The 22,797-nt window shown below is 47.9% G+C and overlaps 1 protein-coding gene across 1 annotated transcript in view; it reads right to left on the bottom strand.

Annotated features, from left to right (window-relative positions):
• The window catches only part of Kiaa2012 (KIAA2012 ortholog), a 115,971-nt gene that overhangs the window by 38,807 nt on the left and 54,367 nt on the right, over positions 1–22,797 (bottom strand). Inside the window, exons 11-13 of the mRNA XM_051154533.1 lie at positions 17,721–17,800; positions 3,836–3,973; positions 3,202–3,279 (exon numbers count right to left, since the gene is read on the bottom strand). Of these exons, the coding sequence (XP_051010490.1) occupies positions 3,202–3,279; positions 3,836–3,973; positions 17,721–17,800 (296 nt within the window). The remainder of the gene's footprint in view (positions 1–3,201; positions 3,280–3,835; positions 3,974–17,720; positions 17,801–22,797) is intronic.

The raw sequence follows: 22,797 nt of genomic DNA, 5'->3' as shown, positions 1-22,797 counted from the left end.
CCTGCGTCAGCCATGGCCTGGGCAGTCAGTAAGCCTGGTAGCTCCCTGCGGCAGCCATGGCCTGGGCAGTCGGTAAGCCTGGTAGCTCCCTGCGGCAGCCATGGCCTGGGCAGTCGGTAAGCCTGGTAGCTCCCTGCGGCAGCCATGGCCTGGGCAGTCGGTAAGCCTGGTAGCTCCCTGCGGCAGCCATGGCCTGGGCAGTCGGTAAGCCTGGTAGCTCCCTGCGGCAGCCATGGCCTGGGCAGTCGGTAAGCCTGGTAGCTCCCTGCGGCAGCCATGGCCTGGGCAGTCGGTAAGCCTGGTAGCTCCCTGCGGCAGCCATGGCCTGGGCAGTCGGTAAGCCTGGTAGCTCCCTGCGGCAGCCATGGCCTGGGCAGTCGGTAAGCCTGGTAGCTCCCTGCGGCAGCCATGGCCTGGGCAGTCGGTAAGCCTGGTAGCTCCCTGCGGCAGCCATGGCCTGGGCAGTCGGTAAGCCTGGTAGCTCCCTGTGTCAGCCATGGCCTGGGCAGTCGGTAAGCCTGGTAGCTCCCTGCGTCAGCCATGGCCTGGGTACTTGGTAAGCCTGGCGTTCTCCAGTGAGGGGAATCTGAACACTGCTGGAAGTGTAAGCAAGTTTCAGCGTGTGAGGGGCTTGGCCTTATGGGGCCCAAGTGTGTGTTCCTTCCTCTCCTGGGCTGAGCCTGTTACAGCCGTGAGCATGTTTATAAAACTGTTATTTTATGTGATTCTCACCTTGTAGTTGAGAAGCAGGTGTGCTGAGATTGCTTTTAGCATCTCCATTTTGCAAAAAGGAAATAGTGTTTCGGAGTGTGAGAAGGCCACTCCAGATGTGTGAAGCCCTGGGGTTTGCAAACTACTACTGTTTTTTTTTTTGTTTTTTCGAGACAGGGTTTCTCTGTGTAGCCTTGGCTGTCCTGGACTCACTTTGTAGACCAGGCTCGCCTCAAACTCACAGCGATCCACCTGCCTCTGCCTTCCGAGTGCTGGGATTGGACAGGGTCTTAAGCCAAGCCTTATGGCCTTGTTACCCCCATTCAATTCATTGAAGCCCCCTCTGATGTGACCACAGAAGGCACTGGCAGCGATCCTCTAGGTATTAAGTTTCAAAGCCCGGAAAATTGGCTGAGGTGCCTATTGAACATATCAAAGCAGACCTGGCCACCAGCTTCTCCCAGCATCCCTCTGTCCCTACCTGTTCCAGGGTACGGCTCTACCTGTGCTCTTATCTGTACCTCTACCCTGAACTCTCCTGCCTGCCCTTACTCCAGAGGCCCTTTCCTATATAATTCATGCATTTTAGTTACCCACTCCTCCTTTTGTTCTCTTTGTACCTTTGCGCCCCCCCCCCCATGCTGCTTTCCTGCTCTCCCTTCCCCTCCCCTGCCAATGGCTCAGGGTCAGGACCACACTGGACTCTCCCAGATGTGTCTGCCTCTGACTATGCTCTCCCACATCACTATAATACACTTCCTCCTCCACTACCTAGGAGCAGCCATGTCATGGCCTTTCCTACCTATTTCTTTTTTTTTTTTTCACCAGGTAGTGGAACACATCTGTGTAAACAGAACCTGGGGTCAACATCAGCTTGTGCAGGGGATTGAACCTAGGACCTTGTGCATGTGAGGCAGGCACTCTCCAACTGAGCTACAGTCTAGTCTCAGCCCACCTCAGTCTATTTTGTTCATGGACAGACCCCCAGATACTCAGGAGGGGCTAGGCTTCTCAAAATAGTAATTAAACGAACGGGTAAACAGTGATAACGATGACACGCTCACTGTTTCAGACGGTTGCAGCTATCGTTTTTTTAAGCTCCAAGGCAAAACCAACACTGTTGCTAAGAATAAAAGGGCTCAGCTGGGCGTGGTGGCACACACCTTTAACGCCAGCACTTGGGAGGCAGAGGCAGGCGGGTCGCTATGAGTTCGAGGCCAGCCTGGCTACCCAAAGAAACCCTGTCTCGGGGAGGGGGGGAAGATGGAAGGGGGAGGGAGAGGGGGGAGGGGGTGGGGGGAGGGGGAGGGAGAGGAAATGGGGAGGGGATGGGGAGGGTATGGGGGGGAGGAAAGGGGGAGGGGGAGGGGGAGGAAAGGGGGAGGGGGAGGGAAGGGCGTGGTGACACACGGTTTTAATCCCAGAATTCTGCAGGCAGAAGCAGGTGGATCTCTCGATTTGAGGCAAGCCTGACCTACAGAGTGAGTTACAGGACAGCTAAGGCTACACAAAGCAACTCTGTCTTGAAATTAAAAAAAAAAAAAAAAAAAAAAAAAAAAAAAAAAGTGGGGGGGGGCGGAATGACTTCACTAGCATCTTTTTTGTTTGTTTGTTTGATTTTTATAGTAAACATCTCTTATTCTGCTGTACAGAAATCATCTTCCTGTCTTGTAATTTAAGTGCCCTGTAAGACATCTGTCTTGGGCTGGAGAGATGGCTCAGAGGTTAAGCACACTGACTGCTCTTCCGAAGGTCCTGAGTTCAATTCCCAGCAACCACAAGGCGGCTCACAGCCATCTATAATGTGATCTGATGCCCTCTTCTGGCCTGCAGGTGTACATGAGACAGAGCATGTCTCATGTTAAAAAAAAAAAAAAAAGACATCTGCCTTTTCCGCATTGTCACTCTCTGTGGATCCAGGCTGGACCAGTGGCTTCATTAGAACATGGGATCCAAGCCAGTAGCCATCTTGCCTCCACTACAAGAGCACAGGAGGAAGGCTGGGAAAGACACAGAGACAAATAGATTTGGGGTCAACTTACAGGTGGCTTTCTGTTTGTTAGGAAGTGGGCTCTTGTGTGCTCAAGGGTGGCACCAGATTCCCTAGGTAGCTGAAAGTGAGGATGAATTCCTGAACTCCCTCTCTCTACTTCCCAGCTGCTAAGATCCCAAGCTTGTGAGCACCACTGACTACCCACACGGCTCCAGGTCAAAGCCCCGCCTTGCAGAATTGGCTCAAGGAAGTCCACAGAAGCATGGCCTGAGAATTCTGGGTTAGCCGATGTTAAGAGTGGTCTTGATGTCATCATGAGTTCTCAAGCGTTTGTCCTGTCCTGTGTCCGTCTGTCTTTCCTTGTCCCTTCTTATCAAGGGCCCGGGATGGTGTCTGCTAACTGTAGTGTGAAGGCTCGGAAGTCCTTCCACGCCTCTCTTGGTGCTGTTCTAGTCGGTGTCTTTGACTCTGTGACCATTTTTTTTAGCTCAGCATACCCAGAAGAGGACAAAGAAGGGGCTGGGGAAGGCCTTCAGCTGTGGAACAGGGGCCATGGACCAGGGCGGAGTTCCATGCTGGAGGGGGAGGGAGAGCAGCAAAGGGGGACTCATGCCAACCTCACCTCAGGAGTGCTCTGTGCCCTTAACCAGGAGCAAAGCTGAGCCTGGGAGATCAGTGAGCTGTTAGAGAACAGAAAGCAAGAGCCGGTACCCGGGAGAGAATCTACAGCCAACTTTGAAATAATTAACTCAAGAATTAGTGGTCTTAGGAGCATCACTCTACCAAGGTATGGGCACAAACAGTAGCAATTACGCGGGGAACTTGTCAGGATGAAATGAATCCTATTTACCTGTTTTAGGAGGCAGTTCAAAGTTATCCCTTTCCTCTCTGTTCCACTGTCCCCCACTACCTACACCAGACACCCAACCGGTTTGTCCCCGATGGCTGGCTGGGATTACTGTCCTAATTTGTTCTGTCTTCATCTGCTACAAGCCGCCTATTTTCTGCCCTTTTAGATAGAGTAAGAGCGCAGAGGGACTTCTGAGCTGTTTTTGTAGCATGCAGAAGTGTATTAACCGGCATCCCCGTGTATGTGTCTATAAACCCCTTGTCTTCTCAGTGTGAGATCACCTTCAGGAACGGCATCATGTCGATGTGCAGCTTGCGTGTGTAAAATTCTTTTCCGTTTGAACATATCAGCCCTTTATTTATACAACTTTGAGGCTCTCCCGTCTTCTGAGCTGCTGCCTCCAAGGACTGCGGGGCTCCCTGGGAGAGAAGCAGAAAGACCGAATTTCATAGGGATAATACACAGGGCAACAAGAGCTGGGCCAAACCCCCTAATATTTATAAAAAGCATTTTGTTTCACCATGGCATCAGGAATAGGCAACATCTACTTTGCCCGTTGGGGACACAGGGTTACACAGATGTAGAGACCAGCTAATAGTATCCAGAGCAGTGGGAAAAGGGACCTTCCCGGCATGGTAATTAATTCACTTACTGTACACAGCGACCCTGGGAGGCACGTCTGGCTGCCCCCATATCACAGACCAGGAAACCAACTTGCCCAAAGCCATTTAGGTGGCATTCGGAAGAGTTCAGATCACTGCCCAAGCAAGGCAAGACTTTTTTTTCTTTTCTTTCTTTCTTTTTCTTTTTCTTTCTTTCTTTTTTTTTTTTCCCCCTCTCTCCTGTGACAGTCCCTCTCTGTGTAGCCCAAGCAGGCCTCAAACTTGTGATTCCTTTGCTTTGTCCTCCAAAAGTGTTGGGATCATAAGCCAGCGTCTTCATATCTAGACTCCTTTTTAAAATGGGGCTTTAAAAAAAAATCCCCCACCCCCCGAATGGCCATCAAGTCTGTCCTGCGGTACGTATGCCGACAGCAAGAGTTCGGCTCCTTTGCCAGCTGAGACGTGTTTGATGTGTTCGGAAGAGTGATTTGAACAAATGCGGCAGGGACGGAAGGAAGAATGGGCCGAGACAGGAGCCTGGGAGGCCGCAGGGGCCCTAAGATCTCTTGGGCCACACACTCTCTGTGGTCACCAAAACGAGCAAATGGTGTCACATTTCAGAGCGCTGAAAGTTTGGCCTGAAGCTGCCTTCCAGCCTGCGCCTCCCACTGCAAACTGGGTGATCTAAGAAGCGATGTGGTCACGCCTGCCCGGCCTCCGCTTCGAACCCTCAAAGGCCGTTGCCTGTGGAATGAAGGAAGGCCAACCATCTTACAGAGCTTATGAGGGCCTTCTTGCCCGATGCTGGTCTTTTTGCTTTCTTTCAGTCATACAACAAATACGTATTGGGCATCTTTCTCATGCACGGCAGGAGGAGGTAGGAAAATGGTGCGGAATGAGGGAAGCAGACGTGTGTACCCTCGGGAGGGGCACACTGAACTCCGCTGAAAGGGAAGCGAGAACGAAGAAGGAAGCCAAGGACTGCGTGGGATTCACACTTGGCCTGAGGTGAAGAGTAAGGAAAGGCTGAGTGGAGACTAGCAGAGGCCGCCATGAGTGGGGCTTACCTCGCCTCAAATGGGGAGGGGACAGGAAGCACCCTTCACAGGAAGTGCTCCTTGATCCCCTCATTTGCAAAGAGAAAGTTATTTATTTGGGGAGGGGGGTCCGCATACGTTAATGATGTGCTATGAGGTCACCCTGGGTGGGAATTTTGATCAGTTCCATACTTTCTAGGAGACTGACTCTAGATGTCTATCTCTCTGGACAAAAAAAGCTGTAAACCATCCCTCCCATAACATTTGTACACTCGTAAGGAGAATTCATGAGGAATTACCAGTTGGTGGGTCCTCACGAGCGACCGTCATTCCAGTGAGCAACCACATTCCTTTGTTTTGAAACATGTCTAAAGATAAAGATTTTTCTGGAAAAACACATCTTTTTTTTTTTTTTTTTGTCATTTTAGCCATATATCTGTTTAGCTTCTCAGGCAGAGATCTCCCTCCCTGCCTTCTTCTAACTCCAATGAGAGCTAGCTTTTGGTTCAAGCTAGCATCTGACAGGATTCAAGCTGGCTAGCCTCACAATCCTTCATGGATCACTGCCTGGATGATGGAAATCAGGCGGTGTGATTTGAGATACATTTCTGTGTTATCTACAGAAGACTTTTGTGTTTGGCTTAGAGGACAAGGGCATGGCCAAGAAAGACTAGGCTGGAGCGTGCCTGGAATGACTTCAGCTCCTATGTGGGATTCAACGTAAAAGAGCTGGGAGTCAAGGGCTTTGAGAAGAGTCCTCCCTGCCCCCCCACCCGACCCCCACCTCTTGACTCTTAAGTCTTTTTCTCTAACAATTCTCTTGGCCACTCTGCTCATCTCTTTTGTCATTTAGGAGCCATTAATTGTAGCGTGATGAAACGCTTTCAGGAGTACTGTCGTTGTGGTGGATGATGATGTCATCATCATCATCATCATCAAATGGTTCTGCAAATGGATGATAGTAAAATAGAGCCCGGGAGGAGTAAAGATGATTAAACACATAAAGAGGATTCTGAGAGGTGATAAGAGGAGAAAAAGTCAGAGAATTAGAAGCAGAAAAAGCAGCCCGTGTGCTTGGGTGGTTTGTGTCTTTTCATTAAAAAACAGGTATTTAGAGTGGCTACCAGGGACAAGCCAGCACAGGTCAGCAGATGATTTTAGATGGTGAGTCATCTATGAAGACACAGTGAGAGACTGGCAGCTGATGGGGGCATCAGTTGGCGGTATGCCTTGGTCCAGTCAGGGAGGACCTCTCCGAGGAGGTAATGGTAGAGCCCACATTGGGTTGGCAAGAAGGAGGAAGCCTAGACCCCATCTGTCTTTCCCAGTAGCTCCTAGATCTGATTATTTTGGAGGTCCAACTCAGGCAGGGTTCTTTAAAAGGAGAGTTCTTGATTTCCAGACTGCCTTTGCTCCAGCCTTCTGGGCCTCCATCCTGACCCTGTGAGCTCCCCCTTTGTGTTTGCAGGGCAGGGCAGTCAAAACAGACCCTTGCAGCCCTGGGGTATGTTGAGAGCAAAGACAGCAGCGTAGAGAGTTAACCCAGGGTCAAGGTCTCTAAAAGTGCAGGAAGGAGAAGGCAGCCCAGGGTTAACTGAAAGGAAGGCAGAGGGGCAGGGGGGTTGTGGCTAGAAGAAAGCAGAGGCCCAAAGCTGTTTCTGTTTCTCATGCGCACACTTTGGTGGAAATGATTTGAAACTGATGGAAAGGTGACATATTTCCGAGAAAAATCAAAATTCATCCAGCTCCCTTCCCTATGTTGCGCTGTAAATATTGTACTATTTTTAGGCTCTGCTTAAAACAAACAAACAAACAAACACCTGGAATCATTTCTCTTTAGTAAATGAAACAACGAAGATGAATTAGTTAATCTGGTATAGCTGATTTGATTGCGCAGAAAGGCATTTCGTGAGCGCTTGGCATTTAAGCAGTTACTTGACATTTAAAAGGAGGCGGCTGCTAATGAATTCAAGGGCTAATCTTACACTCTGACAGAGCGAGCCACGGAAAACCCAGGATTATTATCTTGCTGTAAACATAATGAGATTCAGCTGCTCTATCAACAGGAGGGGCCATTGGCTGTGTCCAGACATCCCTAGGAACACACAGAAGCCGAACTGCAAGGGGGTGTCCGTTAAAATTAAGTGAACAGCTTATCATTCCCTTTGGTTGAAATATCTGAACGGTACACTCCGGGAGAATCACCCGACCCCCCAGTCATGTCCCCTCCTCCCTTGAGACTTCTTAAAGCTTCACAAGTGACTCTTCCAAACAGACCTTGGGACATCTTACTTTAAAAAACGAGACTCTGAACCCAGCTCCTACTCCACCCATGAGTCCCACAGAGTCACCCAAGACAAGGATCTGTCCCGAGGGGCCTCCTCCTGATGTCTCCCACTCCTTTCTAATTGGGGTTCCCCACCTTTGTTGCTGCCGCTTAATGACTCCAGCAGGAGCTCCTGTCCCTCATTAAGTAGGCTGCAACACTCTGGCCGGCTAACTGCCTCGCTGCCTCCCACGCAGCTCACAGCTCCCCTCTGAGAGCCAAGCTGCCAAGAGTCTCTGGGAACCTGTGGGACAGCTGAGCTTTGGGGAAGGAAACTCGAGGGGGGAGGGAGAGCCTGGGTAGCCAAGATTTGAATTGGGGGAGGTGGGGCGGGTGGGACGGGACACCTCACCATTCTCTTAATGCTTGGAAAAGTAGCAGAGCAGAGCAGTGGGGACACCTGGGTTTAAATCCCCCTTGGGGTCCTTTTCTCTGTCACATCAAACCTCTGCGCACTCGGGCATTTATCCCCTTCTGTGAGCAAACAAAAATGAGAGTCCTGACCATCAGACCCCCTCCGTGGACTTAACTCTCCTATCCTTGGGAGCTTTGAACGCTGGTGGGGAAGGAAGACCCAACAAAGTCAGTCTCTAGATGTAGAGGGGGAGGACCGGACCGGGGATTTGAACCTCTCTCCTCACAAGCAAATCCTGAAAATGAGAACTTCAGCCTAAATAAAGGGCCTGACCAGTTCCCTCGGTTTTGCTACCTAAGGCCTAGGGGCGGGCCGCCTTGCACTTGAAACTTTGCTGGCTCCTGGTGATCTGGCTTCTCCAAGAGAGCGGCTGTCTGTGAGGGCTGCGGTCTGCAGACACTGCCGACTCCCTCCCGCCCAGGTACCCATGAGTGGTCTCCTACCTTGTCTCCCCTGCCTGGGAGAGGAGAGCAGTCTAGTGCAGAGAAGATCACAAAGGACTGGAAGATCTTACTTCACCACCCAGCCTCCCAAGGGCAAAGGGTCTGCAGTCAGCCTACGACGTAGTTCACCCCGTGCCCACCCCTGCCTGCCATCAATGCACTCAGCATTCTCGCTCCACTCACTCACCATGAATGTGTGGGCGTGGCAACATGTGCCCAGTGGGACTTAAAAAAAAAAAAGTATTTATTATATATACAGTATTCTGCCTGTATGTACACATGCAGCCAGAAGAGGGCACCAAATCTCATTCTAGATGGTTGTGAGCCACCATGTGGTTGCTGGGAAGAGCAGCCAGTGCTCTTAACCTCTGAGCCATCTCTCCAGATCCCCAGTGGGACTTTTTAGGAGCAGTGGGCATGGTGGAGACAGTTGGCTTTTAGGCGTCAAGGGGGCTCCTTGTTCAGTCTCCTGTTAAGAATTTTGGTCCTCAGCACTTTATCCTTCCCCATCTCCTTCCTTTTTTGAGATGGAGTCTCATGGGTCTTGGGCTGTCTTTGATTGAGTTCCCTAAATAGCTGAGGACGATCTTGATGCTTTTACCTCTGCTTCCTGAGCTGGGTTTACAGATGTAGGGCACCATGTCAGTTCCTGCAGTGGTAAGGATTGAACCCAGGATCTTATGCACACTAAGCAAGCAATAACTCTACCAACTGAACTATATCCCCAAGCCCTTCATGTACTTTTTCCATATCTCAAGTCTATAAAAGTTGCTGGTGGGCTGGAGAGATGGCTCAGAGTGTTAAGGGCACTGACTGCTCCTCCAGAGGTCCTGAGTTCAATTCCCAACAACCACATAGTGGTTCACAACCATCTATAATGTGATCTGATGCTCTCTTCTGGCCTGTTGGTGTACATGTAGGCAGAGCACTGTATACATAATAAATAAATAAATCTTAAAAAAAAAGTTGCTGGCATAGTCTCCTCAGTGTTTAGCAAATTAACTCACAACTAGCAAGCCCTGGTCGAAGGAAAAGCAGCCCCAACTTCTAGTCCTTGCCTTAGTGAGGGCTAATTTCAGGGATTTTTTTTTTTGCCTAGTCACTAAGCTTTCTGGGCCTGCTTCTCAACCTAGAGAAAGGTGCTCAGTTCCTTGTTCTCAGGGAGATTTTCAGTAATGAACCACTGGGCACTTTAGCCCCAGGGTTTCCCTTATCTGCAAGCAAATCTTATCCAGGAATTCTAATTGATATTGTCCTCAATTTAATTAAGTGCTTTGTTGACACAACACAATCGTTGTTTATCTGGCTTAGCTGGAGGGGGTGGGGGGGGGGGGAAGGAGAAAACTTTTGAGCCAAAAGAGAAATCTGCCATGCCCCTAGGGAGGTGGAGCCCAGTGTTTTCCAGGAGGGGGTGTCTAGGCGGGCTCAGGCGGGCACCTCTCCTAGGTCTGAGTGAAGTCTGCCTTGGACAGGAGATGGAAGGGTGGGGGAGGGGATGGAAATAGACCCCCCCCCCCCAGTTCCTTCTAACTCAGGCCTTCCACCCCCAACTCTGTTTTGTTGGTGTGACCTCTTCAGTCTGACGATCAACAGACAGGGAACCTCAACTTGATTCCACGATAAAAGGGTCATTTTAAATCAGTCACTAGAGAAATCAACTTACCAGTGGTGCTTTGATTCCCAGATTGGGCCATAAAAGCTTATCTACCCCATAATTTAGAAAGACTGTGAAGTTGAACTAGTCCCAGCAATGCTGGGACAGAAGAGGGTTGGAGTAAGATAACACAAAAATGTCCTCTTTTCTCTCCTGCCTCCTCCCTTCCACCCAGCCCTTTCGTCCCTAACTTCTAAGGTTTCCCTGGCATTTGTTCTGGGGTGGGTGATCCTAGTCCCCAAACTCCCTGCTTCCTTCCTTCCCATCTGAGTCCGACCTGATGATAACCTTTAGGGTAGACAACAGGGGAGTAAGAGAGCAGGAGTCATATCGTGAACCTCCTCCTGTGCTCAGAGCCGGCCAATCCCTGGCTGTATGCTGACTCATATAATCCTTGCAGGACCCCAAAGGGGAAATGGCATCTTTTACATGGGAGGAAACAGAATCTCAGGTTAGGTAATGTGCCCCAAGCCACAGAGCCAGGAAGCAGGAAGATGCCATCTAAATATGGCTTTTTTTGGGCTCCCCAGTCTTCTGCCAGGCCTCTTTGGAGGGTGGTTCACTGTGAACAGGGGCTCCAGTATGAAACAGAGGCCATAACTGTACCCACAATATAAATACTGAGGGAGATAACCCTAAGTCCTTTGCATGAACCCCTAAACCATCAGCTGCCATTACCTACTATTCAGAAAGCCTCTCTCAAGATTATAGGGAGACAATTGTTCAGATTTGTGGGCAGGAACCTGGATGCTCACTGTATTAGTCCCTTTATGTTACCTATGTTTGAAATTGTCCAACATAAAAAGAAAAATGAAAGAGGGCTTAAGGCGTCAGCTATCGTGTGTCACCAGCAACCAAGAGGCCAGTAAGTACAGGATTATTGGAATAATGGTAGCCACGTAAATCCAACATAGAACACTTTGGTTTTATAATTCAAAACAAAACAAAACAACAACAACAACAAAACAAAAACAAAACTGTAGAAAATTGTCCTTGACTTGTCTAGGGAGTTAAGAAGTGGACAGATTTGGGTATACTTAGGCCAGAAAGGAAGTTTGCCCAGGTCTTCAGAATCAAGTTCCACAACCAAAGAGGTACTTATAAAAAAAAAAAAAAAAAAAAAAAAAAAGGAGAGGAGGGGGTGGAGAGGGGGGAAAGGGAGGGAGAGAGATTTTTGCAGGAAAGGGAACATAGAGCCGTTCCCTCCTCCTTTCATAGGAAATACAGAAAGTTAGTTGTTGGAATCAATGCTAGAGCTCATCTCTCTCCTAAGGATGCCAAGTGACATCTGCAGATATGCACATGACCTGGAGCTTTTCTAGAGCGGGGATAATCAAGTCCGGATGGCCACCGGCTTTCCACAGCCCTGGAGGCTGCAGGAGATGTGGGAGAAAGTCGGCTCAAGGTCACCTCTGAACCCTCCTCCAAGGACGGTGGACTCTTCCTATGGATTGCGTATTTCTATGGACTGTGAATTTTCTTGAACATAAAAATTTACATATCAACAAAGTCTTTTGTATTCCAGTGGCTTTCATATACCAGGAATTATGTCAGACAATAGAATACTAAGATAAATTAGGTTTAAAGCTTGGGAGCTTACTAAAATGTTAACCAAGCTGGGCAGTGGTGGCACACTTTAACCCCAGCACTCGGGAGGCAGAGGGAGTTGGATCTCTGATTTTAAGGCTAGCCTGGTCTACATGTGAGTCCAGGGAAGCCAGGATTATGATGCAGAGAAACCCTATCTCTAAAAAAAAAAAAAAGTTAACTAGACGACAAGGTACAACATGGATCATCGGGACCCCCGATAAAAAGGTTACTTTTGTACAAAACACAGTATATCTACACATGAGTATACGGGCTTATTGTCTGGAAGGAGGAAAGGTCATGGTAACCTCAAACATCACATCTGAGACAGATGATGTACACATAGCCTTATTTGACGCAAGTCCTATCGTAGTTGGAATGAGACAGGCTACCCTTGGGAATCCAAAAACAGATAAATGGAAGACACATAGAGCAGATACAAACTGGTGCTACAGTAAACTCAAACCCCGAACTAGCTAGGCTAGGTGGAAAACGAAATAGCTCTGTGATGTGATGAAAAAGGACATCATTGCAGTTTAACAAGACTTTTAGGGCATTGCCAGAGTTCTGATCTCTACAAAGCAACCACAAAACTCCAGACCAAAACACCTAAGGAGTGGTAGCATGTTAGAAAGGGTCCTTGTCTTTTCTAAGTCCAAGCTGGTTTGAACAAAGGAAGGAGTTTGAAGGGAAGACAGGTGAAGCTTGCTCTAAACTCTATCTGTCTGTCTATCTATCTATCTGTCTGTCTGTCTATCATCTATCTATCTCTGTCTGTCTATCTATCTATCTATCTATCTATCTATCTATCTATCTATCTATCCTGAAACTCACTATGTAGACCAGCTTGCCTTGAACTCCCAGAGATTTGCCCACTTCTGCCCGCGGAGTGCTGGAATTAAAGATGTGCACCACCAAGCCTGGATGCTTTATTTTAGACAAAGGGATGCAGTGATTCTTGGGAAATCTAGTTAGGGATTGAGTTTGTTCTTTGTGGTAGGTCTCTACCTGCTGTGTGGTGTGGATGGCACACCCTGTCCTCTCCCCTGAATTCCCTAGCCCAGGGGCAGGGCTTCCCCTCCCCCAGAGGCTCTTCACTATACAATCCAGGCATTTTGGTTTCTCTCCTCCTCCTCCTCCTCCTCCTCCTCCTCCTCCTCCTCCTCCTCCTTCTTCTTCTTCTTCTTCTTCTTCTTCTCTCTCTCTCTCTCTCTCTCTCTCTCTCTCTCTCTCTCTCTCTCTCTCTCTCTCTCTCTCCATGCATGCCTATCTCTCCACCTTCCCCTGCTGCTCCCAATAAAGCTGCATTTAAATAACATAACTTGATCTTGCCATCAGCTCACTCCATTATTTCAGTCACTTTGATACTCCACTGGCGACCTCTGTGGCCTCACAGCTCTGCAAACCAGGGCTTAGAGACCCACTTGTCCCACATATATAGACCTGAGTGGGCACGAGAGGGTCATACTTGAGGTGCAAACGAAAATAAGAGACGAATTCATTGACCTCCGAGGCTTAGAAGGATAAAATGTTTGAAAAGGAATTGAAGTCTTGAAAGGTAAATCCTGAGGGCCCCATGCAACAGCCCAGTATAAATCTGATTAATGTAAAATCTGTTAAAGGAGTCGTGTTAAGAGATGTTGTTGTTGCTTAGCTTGCTGTGCAGGACCTGTTGCTGTACATTGTGACTCCTGGGTCACTTTAGCTACCCCTGGATACAATGTACACTTTAAAATTTATTTATTTATCTGGGTGTGGTAGTGCATGCCTCCAATCCCAGCACTTTGAAGGGATTGTGAGTCTATGGCCAGCCTTGTGTACATAGTGAGACCCTGTCAAAAACAAACAAATAAACAAACAACCCCCCCAACCAAAAATCTTATTTACTTATTTGATTCTTTTGGTTTTTCCAGTCAGTGTGCTCAGTCTATTTTTGAAGTAGTCAAGGCCCTGTTTCAGCTTCTAGGGTCCTGGATTCCAAGAGTTATGCACCCATGGCCATCTTGAAAATGAACGAACTCTTTGTATGATTGTCTTTTCTTTTTCATGAGAGAATAAAGAAGGAAATGGAGAGACAACAAAAACAACAACCCCAGGGAAACACAGTACAGTTTGAACCCAGCACAGCCTAATTTCAAGCTCCCTGCCTGCGGTGGCTTTCCCTTACGGATGCTTAAGCACAAAACACACACAAGCCGCAACCATAGACGCAATCACGACTGACTTATGACTTTGATTTTTGCACTTTCAAAATAGTCAGTCAAACTGGGTGTGGTGGCATATGCCTATAATTTCAGTCAGGCAGGAGGATGGCGAGCCTAACGTGGTACATAGTAAGACTTTGTCTCAAAAACAAAAAATAGTAACAACAAAAAAAGAAAGGAGAAAGGGGGTGGGGCTGAGTCTGGTTTGCTTCCCAGGCAACATTCAGAAAGGTGTGGAAGCCAGGAGTGGTACGCACCATTCTGCAAAGCCTAGGCTGGATCTTCCTCACCAGCCTTAATATTGCCCAGTGTCAAACCACAGAGTCCAGGGAAATCACATAGCTCAGGCTGCCTGAAAGTTGCTGTGTCCTGTGTACTGGTCTTGACTTTCCGAGCCTCCTGCCTCACCTTCCAAGCTCTGGTATTGCAGGTGTGTGTCACCAGACCTGATTTTATGTGGTCCCGGGGATCAAAAGCAGTGTTGTGTGTGTGGTGGGGAGAAAGTTCCAGATCACACCCAGAGCCGCACCCGTGGCAGGCAAGGACCCAGAGCTCACATTCTTGCCTATTCCTCTTATTTTTACATGAATGTTTGTCTTTTACTTATGTTTCTAACTCTCAATGTTTTCCTTTTAAAAATGGAATGCAGTCCTCACTGCAGCTAGACAGTACTAGCAAGGTTAATGAAGTGATTGCATTTCCCCCCTCCTTTTTAGTTTTACTTTCTCCTTTCACTGCACAGATGCATGGTATTAACGTCTCCTTCTGGAACTTTCATTTACAATTTTAACATTCTTTTTAGGTGCTGGTCACCTCACCCAACCTCCAGCCTCTCCGCAGAGGCCCTGGGGACGAGGAAAAGCGCTTGGCAATTGATGTCAGTTACCCGCAGAGGGAAGAGCGATCCTGGGTCTCTGAAGGCAGCCCGGGAACTAATTTCTCTTAATCACTTGTAGGGCCCCAGGGGGAGCCACAAGGCAGAAGGGGGAATAAATCTGAAGGAGAAAACCAGATTCCGAGGAGCTGGAAAGACCTGTATTAAAAAAAGGGCACCATACCTTTAGGATTTAAGAGATGGCAAGGCACCATGCCCATGCAGCTATTAATATGCAAAAAATGCCTTCATAAATACTTGATTCTGCTCACAGTAGGGAGGCCGTTCATTTGAAAGGGGAAATGGGAGCTTGGAGTTGAAACACGTCTACTTGTCTCCTTTCTCTTTTTTCATTGCTCGTTTCATCTCCAAATTCCCCTTGTAGTTTCCACCCCCATCCCTGTTTCTCTGACTTAACCCCCTCTTCTATCTCCAAGGAAGTTGCTGATGGCATCTGTGATGGCGCTCATTTCACTGATGCACTTGACACCGAGGGCCGGGACCTCTGGTTAGGTGTGGAAGGGGTTCCTGGGGGAGCCTTTTCCTGGAAACGGTACTGGGAGGCGCGAGCCCCTCACCAGTTCTGGCCTCTAGCTTGGCTGCAGCCTAAGACTCAGAACAGAGGTTTTCAATACTACCGGGAGGGGGCGCCCGAGGCAGCCTCCGGACCCCGGGGGACTCGATGAACTTGGACTTCACCGCCAGGCTTCCTCTCCCTCAGCCTTCCCGGTCTAGGCCTGTGACTTCTCAAAGGTTGGCTGTATCCAAAAGGGTTGGGATTCTCAGCTAGCACTTAAAAACAAAAAACAAAACAAACTTATTTTGGGTGAGTGAACTTATGACGTGGCCAGACCCTAAAGGATGGTGGTAGGAGGCCAGTCCGGGAGGGATCAATAGGAAAGGAAGAAGGGTTTAGTTGCCGCAGCTGCAGCTGTTGCTGCTGCAAGCCAGCTTCGAGCTTCAGAGCAAGTAAAGGCCCTAGCAGAGGCAGGGAAAGTACGCTTTGGGCCAGTGGCCCATCAAGGTAGGTAACTCAAGTCTGTTGGGTAGAAATTTGTTTCTAAATCCTTTCCAGATGCTTTTATAGTAAACATGAAATTAGTCATTTGTGTGGAGTAGGTTGAGGAAGTAGTTAAAATCCGAGGCAGTGATTAACCTAATAAAGGGTCGGTTAGCCTCAAGAAGTAAGGGGGAGGGGTGAGAGCAGCAAGAGGAAGTCCCTCTGCACCCTCCACCCCATTTTTCTTGGCTTGGGGGCTGGTTGGGCTCCCCTAGACGTTTCCTCATATGGCTTCTCCTCCTGGGGCTCCTTTTAAATGTAGGATGACCAAGTAGCTCAGAAGGGGACCCTTCCTCAGTTTTGCAAAGGAGGCACATGGCATTCTCAGAGTTCGAGAACTTACCAACAAGCTTTGCAGATAAACCAGGCTTGGAGCGTAAGACCTAAAGGCTCTGTTCTAGTCTTACTGCAAAGTTCATAATTTAGTCTGGTTTAGTTTGTCATGTCTGGGCCACTATCCACAGGTTCTATCAGCCTCACCCAGTAGAGCTATAGGGCTGCACGAGTTTGCAATATGCTGGGAGTACTGGCAGTGTTTGCATGGCCTTTGGAGCTATGAGACTACCAAAGTATATTGTATTTTCTTAGTCACAGCTCTCTAATTATTACTGCTATTGTTATAACTCGAGGTCTTCAGATGCCATATGAAGACTGTCTTTAATGGAGGCAAAGAATATACAACAGATGCAATATATATATATATATATATATATATATATATATATATATATATGTATATATATGTGTGTGTGTGTGTATGCATACAGTATATGTTGTTTCTGTGGTTCCTCAGTCCTGGAGAGGTGGCCTGGGTGTGCTTTGCTTCAGTGGAGGCCCGATTCAGGCCTGGTGTTTTACCGTGAGAGCTCAATTCAAACACACATGCAAACAGACTCATTTCTGCTCTGTTGATAAGTGCTGGGCAAGGAAGGAAAGGCCGATGGCAGGCAGCAGGAAGTTGGAGATAAGAGTGGAATGGAGAGCCTGCCCTCCAAGCTGCCAGACAAGGGGAGAGTCCTAGGAGTCCCCTGGAGCAGTGGTGGCAGCATCTGCCTCACTCTCCCAGTCCCTGGATTCAGCTGTAGGAATTCCGCACTAGTTTCTCTTGAGAGACGGAAGGGAACGTCACCCTCAGAGCTTCCGATGGAGGCTCACTTACCAATAAGTCTGTGCACATTTCATGGAAACATGAGATATCCCCAAGCTATCCAAAGCCTTTCTCCTTCATAATTATCCTAGCCCTCTGTGTGTGTGTGTGTTCTTGGGTGTGTGTGTCTGTGTGGTATGTGTTCTTGGGTGTGTGTACATGTGCTTGGAGGCCAGAGGTTGACATCATCTGGTGTCTGCCTGTATCTTTCTCCATGGTATTTGTTGAAACAGGGTCTCTCACTGAACCTGGTTCTCATCCAGTCAGCAAGGCTGACTGCCCAGTGAGCTCCAGGGATCTGGCTGTCTCCTCTTCACCTCCTACAGTGCTGCAATTACAGGTGTGTACCACTGTGCTGTGCCTGCCAGGCTTTTTATGTGAGGTGTGGGGATCTGAACTCAGACCCTCATGTTTGCTTGCTTGCTTGCTCGGCAGGCCATTTATCGATGGAGCCATCTCCCTATCTCCTATCCTTGATGATTTAAAAACGACAAGCAACAAGACATGATCGCTATTTTCTCTCCCGGTTTGGAAGGAAAATGTGGCCTGCCTACCTGTCACTGTTCTTTGTATTCTTTTCCCCTTCCTGACTTTGTAGAAGTGTGGGGAATGTCAACTTTGCTTCTTTGCGCAAACAACAGAATCCAAATCCCAAGCTTGAGAGTAAAAGGAACCTGGTGGTGTTACACTTTACTTGCTCATTTTACTGAGGAGAAAAACAAGGCCCCGAAAGAGGAAGAGTCTCACTTAGGGTCACATAGCAAGTCAGAACAAGAACCCCGGACAGTGTCATGCTTGTTCAGAGTCCATACTGTACCTGGTGCTTAGCTGCTGCGGTCAAAGGAGAGGAGCCCTCATAAAGATTTCCGTGAAGGCTGGTTCTGGATCCAGTGTTTTCTATGGTGAAAGTCAGAGAGAAAGGGGGTCAAGGTGCCAGATTTAGGTCTCATGAACTTTCACATGAGCCATATGCATACATGCTTGGCTCATGTGCATTAAGGATTATAAGCACACACCCATGGTGTTACCAGGCATCACCTGCTATAGTCTCTGTAGACCCCTTGTTGAGTGGGGTTAAATTTTATATTCAAATTTAGTTGTTTTTTTTTTTCTGGGTGTTGTGGCACCTTTAATCCCAGAACTTGGGAGGCAGATGCAGGTGGATCTCTGTGAATTTGAGGCCAGCCTGGTTTTCAAAGGGAGTCCAGGGCAGCCAAAGCTACACAGAGAAACCCTGTCTTAATAGAATTAAAAAAATTTTTTGATTGGTATTTAAAAGAACAAAGGTAGATTCTTTGTGCCATTGGAGCTCAGATAAAGCTGAAATTAAAAAGGAAATATTGATGGGGGAAAAAAAAAGCCCTGCTATGCTGTTGAATATAACTTTTGTATGATCGCTCTTTGCTGAAATAGGAAAATGCTTCTGAAAGCTTCCAGGGAGAGATCAGAGATTTCGCCCTCCCCCTCAAATGTGGAGGCCAACAGGAGAGTGAGACGGTGCAGCCAAGAGAGGCAAAGGCTAGCGTGGCGTCCTCGGCCTGAGCCAGTGTGGCATTAGCCTGTAATTTCTGTTGTTCTTCCTGCCATTGGTTACTATAGGTAGGACTCCAAAGGCACAACTGGCTGTGCAACTCATGATATTTTTGCAATTTACTTAATTTTAAAATCACGTGTGTGTGTATGTGTGTGTGTGTGTGTGTGTGTGTGTGTGTGTGTGTGTGTGCCAGTGTGCGTGGGTTTGTGCCTGTGGATGCCTGTTGCCATGGAGGCCAGAAGATTGTGTCAGACCTTTCTGGAGCTGGACGTAGAGGCAGTTGTGAACCACCTGACGTGGGTGTGGGCTGAAACCTGAACTTGGGTCCTCTATAAGAGCAGCAAGTGCTCCTAACAAGCATCGATCTGTAGCTAACCCCTGCATCCCGCCCTCTGGTTTGGAGATGGGGTCTCATGTGGCTCAGGCTGGCCTCAAGCTCAGTGTATAGCCAAGGATGACCTTGAATTCCTCATCCTCTTTCCTCTATCTCCGGAGTGAGGGAATTATAGGCACGTGCCACCATACCCAGCTCCAACTGGTAAAGTTCTGTGGAAGCACTAAGGCCATGGGCTCCGTGGTGCTGTCTGGGTGGCGGTATGTTCATAAAGAGATGCTAATCTTGGGGCGGGGGCGGGGGAGTCACATTGAGCTGAGCACATGGTTCTATAGATGCAGAGTTTTAGTCTCTTTCCTGGGACTTACTCTCCCTCTTCCCAACAGGCATCAATGCTTAGGCGCATGCAGCCACATCCACGCCCCATCCCCACTGTTTTGATTCCAAGACAGTGTATGTCTCTTCTAGGTCTCATTGGTCTTGGGGGGGGAGGTTTCCCCGGCTATATATTTTCTTTCTTCCTGGTTTGAGAATGGCTTCTGCATAAACTTAAAACCCATTCGGGGACACTGAGGCTCAGAGGGAATGGGTCTCTGTGGCTTCAAGCTTACAACCTTATTTTAAACTAGCTAGACGAGGTACCAGACCCCAAGTGTTCTGGGCGGTGTCTCCTGTTTCCCTGCTGCACCGTGCTGCCTCCTCCCGCTAGCCTCGCTGGTGCTTGCCACATCCCAGCTGCCTGGCCAGGCTCCATCCTCTGGACAGACCCACACAGAAGAACTGTGCTTCGATGAGGTTCACGTCGCAGCGGCTTGGAGAGCAGGACCCTGGGCCTTTCAGAAACGACACGTATAAAATCCTCATGCATACATAAGAGAAGGTCTTGTCGTAGCAGGAGAATGAGTCAGCCAGCCAGAGTTCAAGAAATGTAAACACATCTTTAGATAGGAGACTGAAAAACCACTTAGGACTTCTCATCTCTTGGGTCAAGACCTTGGTGATTTACCGAGGTCCGCGCTATCAAGGACGAGCTGAGACCTCAGCTACATTCCTGTGAGATAAAGGGGGTGGGGTGGTGGGGTGGTGGGGGTGGTAAAACTCCCTCCTGGAGCAATATGGGGAGATCTACCTCTTGAGCAACCCATGCCACTGGCTGTCAACTTAGGGTGGGGCCTTCTTCCTGTTTCTGGAGCTGGTGCGCTCAACCAAAGACCTCACGCTACTTCCGCTCTCCTTCGGGGCTGCCTGAAACCGCACACAGCCTTTCGATGAGTCAGTATGTCTGCCGCTATAGAGATAAACAGAAAACACATTCCCTGGCTGCTCACCAGCAAGACTGAGCAGACTTTCAAATACTCTCATTAATCTAACCACCAGCTTTTAGTGAGGAGATAGCACTCCTCACTAGATAACTGGGCTATTCGGAGGTGACCTTGCCTAGAGGGATTTTATCCTCGGCGGGCCTCTTCTGCCTTCTTCAAATCACGGCCGCCGTCTTTACCAAACACCTAGACCTTGGAAGGTGGAGCGTGCATCTGATTCTAGCGTGGAACTCGGCTCCTTTAAACTTCTTCCTATCTAAATCTGTGTTGACGATGTTTAATTCCCAAATTACTGTTTTAAATAAAAATGAAATACAATTATATTTACTCCTGCTGTTTCAGAGTGCTTATTTCCCGGAGTGGGGAGACCCTGATGGGACCCATCTGGTAGCAGAATAGAAGCCTAACTCCGAGGAAGCCGCCTTATCAGGACAGGTGGGCCACCTGGCTCCTTCGCCGAGAGCGTGTCAGGGCTTGGTAAACTGGCCTGCAGGCTCCAAAGTAGCCAAATGGTTACCAGGGCAGAAACTGTTGGAAGTGCTGGCAGGGGCCTCTTGAAATCTGTTCGGGGCATTTTTTCCACACACCATTTCTCAAGAGCACACCCTTTGATCGCCGGGCTGCTGTCATAGAATTTCCTTCCTAACTTGCAGTGTCACCGTAGGGCAGGCGCGAGATACTATCTGCTGACACACAGGCCTCAGAGTGCCTTTGCCTTCACCGGCTTTGTGCAGAGCCTTGCTGACCCCCAGCAGCAACAAGTAGGAGAAGACTCACTGTGTCAGCCCTGGTACCTACAAGGCTTTGTGTTTTGGTCATAAATGGAAAATGCAAATTCCAGTTTATTTAAAAAAAAATTCTTCCCAGGGTAAACGTAGCTATAAAAGGAAGGAGACTGCAGAGCATCTGACCTTTCCTTAAAAATATCTAAAAATATTTTATATGATGTGACTCAAGATGCTTATGACCTATGGTGTTTGTTGAGCACAGGAGACCACGACCCAAGAAGGCATGTTGGTGATGCTATTATCAGATTTTTAGGATAAGATTTAAGACTTTGTTTATGCTACACATTTTCCTTTTAAATCTTTTTGGCTGAGAAGGGGAGTGAGATAGGCATATTAAACAATTGCTAGGGACCTGAGACGGCCTCCAGGCCAAAGACAGACCCCTGGGAGGTCCAGCTAAGGAGTCTAGAAAATATGACTCAGTCAGAATTTAAATATGGACGTGCCTTGCAAATGTGAGAGCAGTGTTTTTCTTCCAATTTGGGATATCAGTCCTTTTCTTTACTTACATTTCTTAGACCTAGCTCAGCCTCTAGGGTCTAACTTTTGGGTTGGGGACTATACACTTCTTTCAAAAGTTCATAATTTTTGGGTTTTTTTTTTAATGGAGAAGTCCAACGGCTCGTGGCAGGTTACCAAGCCTAAAATGGAAACCAAGCTGCACTGTGAAATTTAAATTTCAACTGTGCAGCAGTAAATATTGGCGACTTAAGAAACCCTCCAGTGAGGACTTGTCACAGGACTCATAAGCATGTGCCGGGTATGGCTGCCCTGAACGGCCCACTTCTCCTCTTGTCTTCCTCACCCTACCTGTGCTTTTGCTGTTCAGGAATTACAAGCTGCTCATCTCTCTCCCCGTCCTGCCGTGTTCCCTAACACTCCCAAGGCCACCTTCCCTCTAGAATCCTTTCTTTTCCATTTGACTAGTTCCTACACGGATGCACAGAAACTCTGCTATAGGTATTTTTTTTCTTTCCTTCCAAAAGCAACAACCTCCATACCTCATAATTTGTACTTAGCCATCAACTCACTCATCTACCGTTATGTCCACCTTTAAGGTGCGGCTTTGTCTCTTCCACTGCATTATCGTGCCTGGTGTAGTGCTTGTTGCTGGCAGATGGTCATTTGCTATTGGCCGAATTAATGAATGAGCAACTTCTTTGTGTCTTGTAAAATAACCTTACTTATTCTTTTGTCATGCATGATCCAATGTTGGTGCTTACATTAGTTTTTCAAGGGAAGAATTGTGGGGAAAGCAACAGTGTTGATGCCCTCAGACCGTAGGGCAGTGTGTGAAGGAAGCAGAAAAGACACCCAGACTAAGAGGGCAGACACCCTTGAGCAGTCTCTCCCGTTCCAGTCACACACACTCCCAAAGGGCAGTGAGACACAAAGTGATATTTACGGATTGCTGGCTAATGAAATTTAAAACCTTTAGTTACTGTGATAAAAGAAAAGCTAATGTTTTAAACTTTTATTTAAGAGAAATTCCCTTCTTTTAAAATCTGTGCGGGCCTTAAAATGTATAGTGTAAAGTCTTCCTCCTTGTGAGCCCCTCCCCTGTGTCTGTCTGAGTTGCTAGAACAGTGGGTCCCAGGTCCTGCGAAGCTTAGGTCTGTGGGCGCTCTATTTCCTGCTAGGTTGAGCAAGCTGCTTGTTCCTGACTTTTTTTTTTGTAATATTATGCCTTGAAAAAACTGTTGTTCAATGTGTCCCTGACTTGTTTTATTATGCTTTTATTTTTTATTGTTGTTCAGTGTGTCCCTGACTTTTAAATACAATTCCAAAGAGTTGAAACTACCCACAAAGCCCATCAACTGTGTACTATTTTTAAGCTCCTATCTATTTAATCTAAAAAATTTCATCAAAACAAAGTTCTCAAAAAAACCCAAAAAATGTATGACAATTCTATAGAT

The sequence above is a fragment of the Acomys russatus genome, chromosome 12 (genome assembly GCF_903995435.1).
Source record: "Acomys russatus chromosome 12, mAcoRus1.1, whole genome shotgun sequence".
In the NCBI taxonomy this organism is placed as follows: domain Eukaryota; kingdom Metazoa; phylum Chordata; class Mammalia; order Rodentia; family Muridae; genus Acomys; species Acomys russatus.
The sequence above is the reverse complement of the archived record's forward strand: the minus strand, read 5'-3'. Positions and strand labels throughout refer to the sequence as shown.